We start from the raw sequence: 10,074 nt of genomic DNA on the forward strand, positions 1-10,074 counted from the left end.
ATTATTTTTTACATATAGAAAAAAAAAAGAAATCTTTAGATTACAAAATAGTATTGACAGTTCGGCGCTGCAGTGGCAGAGAGCTAGTGTAGCAGAAGTAAAATGGGGCAGGGTCAGGGAGAGGTTTGTTACAGGGATGAGTGAAACCATGGAGAATAACACGGGATGGGAGAGAGCTCTTTGTTCACACTCCCCTCGTGCTCTGCAGTCTGGCAGACCACTGTGTGCGTGGTGACTGCCTGCGATCTGCTCCGCATTCTGTTCGCTTGATTGGCCTGGAGCTCACTGTCCACTGGCTGAGTGCGAAGAGTGCCCTGAGTGCTGGCTCCCGTCCCCCAGGACACACTACAGACTCTGATGGGTAATTTCATTTATTTTTCAGACTAAAATATTAATCCCAGAGCCGACCCCGGAGAGGAGGCATTGCACACGCTAAAACAAGGCCGAGACAATCATTTCACAATTAATAACACATGAGTTCGAGAGAGATAAAAAAGAAAGAGCTGACCAGCATAAATAAAAGACAATGACCTTTTGTCCATGACGGCTGGATTATTAATTTGGCTTTTTTTTTAATAATCACTTGCTGAGGTCATTTGAATAAAGATTTTAATTAAATAGAGGGTTAGTTTTTTTTTAATAATCACTTGCTGAGGTTTTAATTAAATAGAGGGTTACCAGAATGGAGTTTTCATTTTCTCACGCTATTTTTTTTAGACTATTTTTTCTTCTGTCCAGAGACTGGAGATCAGATTAACTCTAGTCTCAGAGTGACCATCAATGTGTGTAGCAGTGTCTCTTTCTTGTGTGGCTCTGTTTGCACACTGTCAAGGACGGAACCGTGGGATCTCTGGGACTGACTGGAGCTCAGGTCCTGACCCTGAGCAGGAAGTCTACCTTAAAGACAGTTTTAGGAAATCCATCATTTACTCTGAAGACTTTGGTTTACAAAAAATGACTTTGAAAATTTAGCAACACTGCCTTAGCCTAGTAGCATGTGGGTTTGGGCCACCTGTGTCTGTGACATGGTACTGCAAAGAATATTTAAGACAACGGTGGTCCTTATGTAAAATTATAAATGTGGTCTAAATATTTTGGTCCACAAACATGACACCAAAATAAGTAGTCTTAGCCAAATGTTATTTGATCTGTATTTCCAGTACTGCAGTACTTCTGTATATCCTAGGTTTGTTAACAGATATTCTTCTCTACAAACCACATTCAGCACCTGAGAAGCTCAGTCCATCAGGTGTCTAATAGAATGACACAGTTTGGTACTTTGGAGTGTCCAGAACCACCTGTGATTCTCCTGTGTTCCAGTATAGATTTTTCTGTCCTGCGTGGATCCCAGTTCTTAGTTGTGCCAGTGTGAAACAGAAGCCCCGCAGAGACACACAAAGACATTTGGTTTGATTTGAGCTGACCTGACTTGCCTCCAGCCCCGTGGCCTAAGTGCTCATCTTGGCGACTGTGTTCCTGCAAAAAGCCCTGCTTGTTTTTTAAGAGCCAGATTTCCTACTTTGCCCTGAGGCCCTGCGGCTGCACCAGGACCTGCCGGTGCCCTGTCGGGGGTTCACAGGTGAGGAAGGGGAACAGCTGTCGACAGCAGCCCTCTCCGTTCTAACAAGGTCCAATTCACAGAGCGGTCCAGGTGGTCTTGGCCAGTCTTGCCACTGGGGACGTAGTGAAAGAGATGGTTAGGGAATAACAGAACGCTGGTGTGGTGTCAGGGAACACCAATGTTTTCTCTGGGATTTGCCACATCCTAAAAGCTTTTTTGCCCTTCATATTGATTCCCAGCATGCCTGCGGTCAGACGGCTGTCGTGCATGAGCGTGGAGGGGCTAAGAGCCCGGTCTGAACAATGCTTCAGGGCTACTGCTCCAGATGAACTCATCACCGCTGTAACAAACACTTCACCACATGTTCAACCATTCAACAAGGTTTGTTTCATGTCTCGCCCATGTTTTTTTTTTTTTTGGTTTTTTTGCTGCAGCGCTCGGGTTCGGGTTTGTCACATAAACGCCACATCTGTTTTATACGGAATATTTTCTATATAGCACCGAGACAAGGATTTAGCCACATCTAGTGGTAAAGTTATGTAATTGCAGGGCTAAATATTTTTCTGTCATAATTTTATTTCTTCAATTAGAAGTTTGTTTAAATACAAAATTTATCTTGTTTTTATAATGGGTAACGTGAAAACATGTAAGTGGTTAAGTCATAAGCATATTGAATATAATCTCTATCTTATAATAATAATAATAAGGTAATAATGGTTTAGAAGCTGCACGGTACCTGCAGTGGACGAGGGTTCTCTGGGGGTTCTGTGGCTGCCTTCGTCGTCAGACTCCCCAGGAGTCAAACCTTCTAGAACCTTGAAACTTCTGCCCTGTTTGCCCCATACGTGGCGGATCTCCATGGCGGCTTCACGTTCTGCTGCTAAGTCCAGGTCCTGTTGTGCTAGATGGGCCCTGAGCTGCCTGATCTCAAACTGCAGGCCAAAAAAAAAAAAAAAAAGCCGCCGTTTAATCTGTTTTACATCAGCTCTCAGGTTAGAGACAGGATGTTGTTGCAATTTCTATTGAAAATCTCTGTATATTAGTATCATTACCATTGTAATTTTATTAAGAAAAGCTGAATAAAAACTGAAGTATAATTTACAATCGTTTAACAACTGGATCCATGTGACTGACATTCTTAAAACTATCCTTTCTTTTAAATAATGCCATATTTAAAAGTGTACTTTCCACATTTTAAATGTCAGAGCAGGATGTTTGACCCGTTTATGAAGCATTGCTGCCATCTGCTGGTGGTCAAGGATAGGTAGGTTTTTTTTTTCGTAAAATTGTGATAAACCGCCCTTGGTTTCGTCATACTGACCTGCAGTGACTGTGCTGCTACGTCATGACTCTGATGTTATTATTTGTATCTGCTTGTGTATCTTTTAAACAGCCCTAATATTTTAGATGTTATTTATTTATGTTCTTATGTTGAACTGGTTGTGTAAACTTTGCTAAATTTACCATTTACAGAGCGTCACCAACAATTACATCTTTTTGGCAGATAAGTGTGTGAAGTAAAAAAAAAAGGCCCACACACAGAGTAATCACTGCTCTTGATAAATCCATGGACTAATTTGTCACCTTCTACCACTTCACAAGCTTTTTTTTTTTTTTTTTGTAAATGAAATGTGTTTGGTTCTCACGGCTTGTTCTTGGCAGATCTGAGTGAGACGCTCCAGCTGCTCCTCCCTCACAGCCTTGGTCTTCTCACACTGCTGGATCTCCAGCTCCATCTCCACTTTGACCTGCAGCACAAACGCTAACACAGAAGAAGAGAAGGAAACAGTTTTACACCATCACATCATCCTCAGCCAAAATATCACCAATTATGACATCACTGCTTTTATCTTTCCAAAGGAGACGGGGAAGGTGGTAGTTAAAAATAGAGGACACTAAGAGTACATTTAGATCTGCACTTTATTACTTTTGGCAACATTTTGCAGTGACCTCAGACAACAACGTGTTTTATTAAAAAGTAGCATTTCACAAATCAGCCCGATAACTGACTACTGTGTTCTGATTGGTCTGTGTGTTACTGATGTCTGTGTTGACTGGCCACTGCCTAACTTACCATCAATGATCCTCTTGACTCTCCAGATGCGTAGAGTGATGATGAGGCTGATGGCGTCCCATGGACTGCTGGGCCCGTTGGCCACCGTGGAGGCCACCATGGGGGCCAGCGACAACACGATGACAGCGCCGTCAAACACCTGTACAAAATATAAAGATAATTATATTATATTATTATCCACCTGTACAAAATATAAAGATAATTATCCAAAAATATATCAAAGAACAATACAATTCAAACTCCCAAAGGAACGGATTCATGTTGTATGACATATGTAATGGTATTTTGAGCCATAACTGGAGAAGTGTTTACACTGCATTAATCATCTTCACTGTGATTATCTGATTTTGAAATCGAGAACTACTTACCTCAACTTTGTTTTCTATATAATCCCAGATCCCGAGCACGATAATTCTGAAGACGGTCTGAGAAAAGGAGGAGAAACATATATATATATATATTTATAAACATTTCAACAGAAACTCTCTGCTGTCTCTTATGTTACATTTATCCATTTAATAACCTTCATGTTAACAGAGCCTGAGATCAGAGAAGCCACAAAGTATTATTTACAACGTAGGTTTGGCTGAAGTGATACCTAACCTGCTTATGCCTTTACTATATGAGATTAGCATCGGCTGTATTATATGCTGGACTAATGTCCCTGACAGAACAATAATCTAATATGGATTATTGTCCAGCAGAGACACAACACTCACTAATGTGATCAGTGATCAACTTCAACGTTCCACAGTCGACGCTCATTGATTCATAATCCAATTATCACAGAGTGTCATGTTGGAGCCGACCTGCTAATCCATCATCTGCAGCACAGATTGGACAACGGTGCTGTGACAGACGGGAACTGCCCACATACTCAAATCCTCCTCCCTGATTTGTGCAGAGGGAGCCTGGGTAATGAGCTACATCCGTGTAACACTATCCTGGGCTGATTCCTGCTCACTGATGTCGGTGGGTGGAGTGTTTGGGCGGATCACATGACCGTAACCCCATCCTCACTGCTCATTTAGCTCGGCTGTAATTATTGCTCCTGCCGGCTCGCTGGTAATTAATGTTTGGCTCATGGCGCTGGGGCCGAGGCCATCAGGGTAATTGCTTTGCACGCGAGCGTCCTACAGGCCGACGTCTCCACTGTCCATTTGGTTTATTCACAATTCCAGACTGGATAAAACCTTTTTTTGTTTTTTTTTTTTTAAACAACTTACATTTTATTTAGACTAATAACAGGTGTGGTTTATTTTTAGCATTCCTGTGAGGTGAAGCTAAACAGTGGCTAAAGGACAGACAAGACAAGGTCTCACACAGTAGGACAATATTGAAAAAAAAAATTACATTTTATTAGTAACACATCAAATAAGGTTCTAACCCCCTCAACAAATATCTTACCTCTGAGAAGAAGAGCGAGAGGATGATGAGGCTGATCCAGTGGATGATACTGGCAAATTGAAATATTGAGGAAACTGTTGGGAAAAAAATGAAAAAAAATAAAAACCATGAATTTAACAATGAAATTAAATTAAAATGAAACTTGTTGTCATCATTTTCCACTGAGTTGTACCACTTTTATAGTACATGACACGTGACACCACCTACCAAATAATATGACACATCTACTGAAACACAGTGAAGCTTCAGTTTTGTTTCTCAGGTTCTTAGTTTTTATGCAGATGTTGTAGAGAAGGCTGGTGTTTTTGTCCAAACTTGCTCTTCTCTGTGACTTTCTGTGACTTTCTGTCCATCGGTCGTGGTCATCCATCAATCATTAACACGTGTCCTTGTCTCAGTGTGTCCTTCCTGTCTCACCTTTACTTCAAACTCTTTTGAAAAAGTGTTTGTTTTACAGAACTGACAAACGGCAGATGAAGTCGAACTCAGGATTCTCCAGCCTGGACACTGGCCAGTTATCGATGTGACGTCGTCATGGACCTGACACTGGGTTCATTATCGCTCCTCTTCATCACTGACCATCACAAACATTTACCGTAGAGCTTCACCTGCCTCACTGGGACCACACGTCCACAGAAACATCATATTTTTCCTACTACGGCATTTTCAAATGTACTACTTTGACCTCGTGCACATGTGGATCCCCCTGCTGGAGCAACGGAGTCCAATTCAAAAATTTTCTGTGAAACCCTGAAGGTCACCACAGCATAAACTGCTGATCCCAGGTGAGGCAGGCGTCTGTGCAGACTCAGCACACACCTTTAAGTAAAGAGGAAGGTTAAAGAACAGAATGAATAAATGAGACGTATTTACACTGCAGAAGTTTGGTGTCTATGAGCAGCTCCAGGGAGAGGAAGAGAACCACCAGGATGACGCAAGACACCAGGACACAGTTGAAGCCTGGGCTGAGGAGACAGAGCTGCCACAGGGCCACCTGACGACCACAGCACGGCTTCAGCCAGTTGGACCTACGGAGAAAAAAAAAACATGTTTGTTATTTATGGTTATTGATACAGCAGAGATCATCAACTGGTGGCCCGCGGGCCGTATCTGGCCCACCAAACAATCCAACCCGGTCTGAGATTGGATTCAAAAACTGAGGAAATTAATGAAATTCATTTGAAAGAATTGGTAAAAGAAAAACATTATTATATAAATATCTCAGAATGACTAATTAATTCGTTTTTAAGCAGATTAAATGACATATTCCTACTTATAGCCTGTAGAGGGCGTAGTACGAACAATTCAGCTTCATCGTTTTGAAGGTGTGGTGGAGTCAAAGACAGCATTGACAGAGAGAGGGACAGAGGAGCTCTGTGGACCGAGGACTGGACCATCAGCTGTGTGTGTGTGTGTGTGTGTGTGTGAACAGAATAACGATGGCGTCGCTTTTTTAACGTGACAATAAAGGAAGTCACTGTAGAGGGAGCTCCTCCTGGTTTCAGCCAAATCCAGACACCTACGATGTGAGCAGGTGTGACCTGATGGCGTGAACAGATCGTTTGTATTTCCAGACGGTTCAAACGTCAGTGGTGAATTCTACACGTTTGAACAGCGGTCGCTCTGAGAGGAGCAGGGCTGACAGTAGGAGCCGAGACCAACACCGTCTCTCAGCAGTTCTCCAGCTGGAGCGGAACGTTGGACGTGGCCGCTGACGTTGTCTCCTCTCCACGCACTGGCAGGAGGAGGTGGACGTCTGCAGAGCAGTTCTCTCTCTCCTCTGATGATGGCGCTAACGAGACAGAAACTGTGGCTTCAACAAAATCATCAACTCTGTTCAGAACGCTTTCTGTTCAAATTAAAAAGGAAACAAACAATAAAAATATAACAGTCTTTAACATAGACTACTGGTAGTGTGTGTGTGTGTTTTTATTGTGTATCTGACAGTCAAATTTATTACAATTATTACAAATAATAAAAAGGTTTGAGTGAAGATAAATAAACTGTTTTTTTATTTAATTATTTTGATCATTTTTAATTCACATGTATTCTTCATTTATTTAATTGAAAGCAGTGATTTAGAGACAACTCGACATTTTTAAATATTCTAGAATATGACAAAGAGAAAAAACAAATGTTTTTGGATTACGGTCCCTGATGTAATAAAAGCCACTTTTTATAGTAAACATAAATAAACCATCGTTCGGAGGATGTTCCAGGTGACGGTGTCTGGATGTATTTGTTTAAGGCCGACACTCAGCAGGACTGTATTCCTGTAAACAACGCAGGGCTAATCTAATAAACACGTTATCACGCTGACAGCAGTCGTCTTCTTGGCTCTGAAGGGGATGGAACAAATGTGTAGGCTCCAGATGGTATGGAATTATCTCCACCAGAGCCTTGGCCAGACTGTGGAGACCACATGTCCACGGCGCTCGTACTGTGTCCTCCCTCCGTGCCAGGACACCTGAGTACTTTGTCTACGCAGAGAGAACAGTGGTCCAGCGGGCACGGAGGAGTTCAGTCAAATATCTGAAATGGCTGCATTTACGCAGCCATTTGTTAGTGTTGGCTGCCAGTTAAAGCTATAGCAGGGAAGCTTTATAAAAAATATGACTTCATATATAGTGATCTGCGTGAAGACAACTCAGCAGGGGGCAGTAGTGAAACCCAAACTCTTTTGCAAATATGCTCTCGCTTTGACAGGAGTGAAAGGGAAAAGACGTTCCCGATTTATGATCAATTCCATTTGTCCACACACTGAAAAAATTCCCCACAATGACGTGTTTTTCCAAACACACACTTATCTTTTATGTATGTCATTAAGAAATAATATATTTATATTAATTAGTATTAGTATTAGGGCATGTTTTGAAAAGTTTGTAAACCTTCTGAAAAATCGTGCTCCAGAGCAACAACTTTGAATTCTGATGAACCAATATCATGCAAATATGTTTTATGCAAAAAATATTTGAAATTCGAAGTTAAATCTGATCTGTGGAACAAAACATCAGTAACACATAAGCTTTGATAAGTTGTACAGAATTCCATCTTTAAGCAAACTATGAACAAATTAACACCAAACAGTAACCAGTGAGTTTGAATAAAGGATGTGTGTCCACACACACACACACACACACACACACACACACCTTGAGGCCCAAGACAAATCTGGTCAATTTTGAACTCATGGACACACACACACACACACACACCTTGACGACCGTATCATAAACCAAACAGCTGCCTGTAGGGGGCGTTGGTCGGTGGCGGCAGGTGACACATGCAGTATTTTAATGAGTCTTATTAAAGCAACACAACCAGCAAATCATGTCATGTGACCCAGTCGGCCTCAGACGGGCTGACAGAACCACCTGGTCCAGGTCACTCTTGGACAAGTGCGTCCAGTGGACAAGGTCACCTCAGGTCGCTTGTTTTCCTACTTGTTCTGTTGCCACGGACAATCTCAGGAATAAATCCCACAAACTTTCTGCGGCCCAGCCCCACAGGCCTCCATCTCTGTCCATCTCTGTTGGCGTGTACGAGTCGGCTGGTTCTTTCTCCCACAGCTGCAAAGACTGGACGGAGTCTCGTTGGAGAACAGAGGAGGGAGATTAAATCTGGAGTAAATAATCGATACCACCCTGTTGAGTGAACACACAGCACACACACACACACACACACACACACACACACACACACACCGGCCCTGACAAACTGATGTTTTCATCAGATAAAAACCCCACACCGGAGCGGAGGAGGACGGAGTCGTTCTAGGTCCAAATAGTAAAAAAAATAAATAAATAAACAGATAAAATCCTCTGCACTGGTCACTGCCTCCTGGACAGGGACCGTTGTTCAGTTCGTCACAGTCTCCTCACTGAGGTGTGTGGTTTTGTTGAGGCAGAAACTCAGTTTCACCTGTCAAATATGATAAAGCAGACACAAATCTCCTGTAGTCGTCCAGGAAAGAACGCTTTTTCAGCAAGATTCATATCGTGAACACACAGAAAATACCTTTGTTTTCCCGACGCCGTCAGATTTAAGGGAAATACGTATGACATTTCCAAAGGTCGGCAGTTACTAATGTCTGTACTGTGATGATCGCAACTGATCAGCGGAAAAGTCCAGCATTCTGCAGCAATTGGACTAAAGTCTCAGGCAAACGGATACAAGACAAAAGTCATCAGAAAGACTCCTGAGTTGAACTTTTACTTCAGTTGTTTTTGAAGAACTGCTGTGATCAAGGTGCGACACAGAGAAACAAACTATCATGTTATTTTGAAGACAGATACACATACTGACACAGGTGGCGCTATTACGTAACAGGAGCACACAGGAGGCATCATCGGGGGTACGTGGAATCAAACCCAGGACTCTCTGTTTCTGAGGCAGATGTGCTAACCGCTACACTATGAAACCACAAACCACTACAGTAGAGTTGACATCAGATCACACATTTAAACTCCATTCTTTTGTGGTTGAGAGTTAAAAAAAATGACCACCTAAAATGTGTCATGTGACTTTGATCCAGTATTCCATTACAAAATGGAACATTTTGACGTTTGCCCTCCAGCTGGTGAGCCCTCCCTGGTTGCCTCGTCTTCCTCATCCTGTCCTCTACATATTTAGCAGAAGCATGTGGAGCTGGTTGGTACCAAACACTGGAAACCTCAGACATTTGGAACAGCACCATCAGCAACATATGCTTCCATCTCCCCGTCTGTCAACCACATGGTGATGACGAAAATGTTCGGTGACATCATCACCAGGTTCAGGTGTGAACATGGGAGGGGGGGGGGGGGGGGAGACGGTCATTTGTAAATGTTTATCTTTTAATATACAGTAGGTATCGATGTGTTTGTTGTGATTCGTCAACTGTGACGCCAGTTGAAACAGCAACTGTAGCAGATACCAGTTTAACTGGGCTTTAATGGTACATTTATTAACACTCTGTTCACACAGCCACTCAAACAAACATGAAGCTTCTGAAATAATAATAATAATAAAACATCCTCCTCAGCTCCTCCAG

At 42.4% G+C, this 10,074-nt stretch overlaps 1 protein-coding gene across 1 annotated transcript in view; it reads right to left on the bottom strand.

Moving 5' to 3' along the window:
• Positions 1-662: 662 nt before the first annotated feature.
• Positions 663-10,074, bottom strand: part of LOC103379365 (transmembrane protein 266-like) — a 20,624-nt gene continuing 11,212 nt past the window's right edge. Inside the window, exons 4-9 of the mRNA XM_017032319.2 lie at positions 5,916-6,070; positions 5,043-5,116; positions 4,004-4,060; positions 3,636-3,774; positions 3,208-3,323; positions 663-2,493 (exon numbers count right to left, since the gene is read on the bottom strand). Coding sequence (XP_016887808.1) covers positions 2,245-2,493; positions 3,208-3,323; positions 3,636-3,774; positions 4,004-4,060; positions 5,043-5,116; positions 5,916-6,070 — 790 coding nt within the window. The 3' untranslated portion in view covers positions 663-2,244. The remainder of the gene's footprint in view (positions 2,494-3,207; positions 3,324-3,635; positions 3,775-4,003; positions 4,061-5,042; positions 5,117-5,915; positions 6,071-10,074) is intronic.

The sequence above is a fragment of the Cynoglossus semilaevis genome, chromosome 5 (genome assembly GCF_000523025.1).
Source record: "Cynoglossus semilaevis isolate Cse_v1.0 chromosome 5, Cse_v1.0, whole genome shotgun sequence".
NCBI classification, from domain to species: Eukaryota; Metazoa; Chordata; class Actinopteri; order Pleuronectiformes; family Cynoglossidae; genus Cynoglossus; species Cynoglossus semilaevis.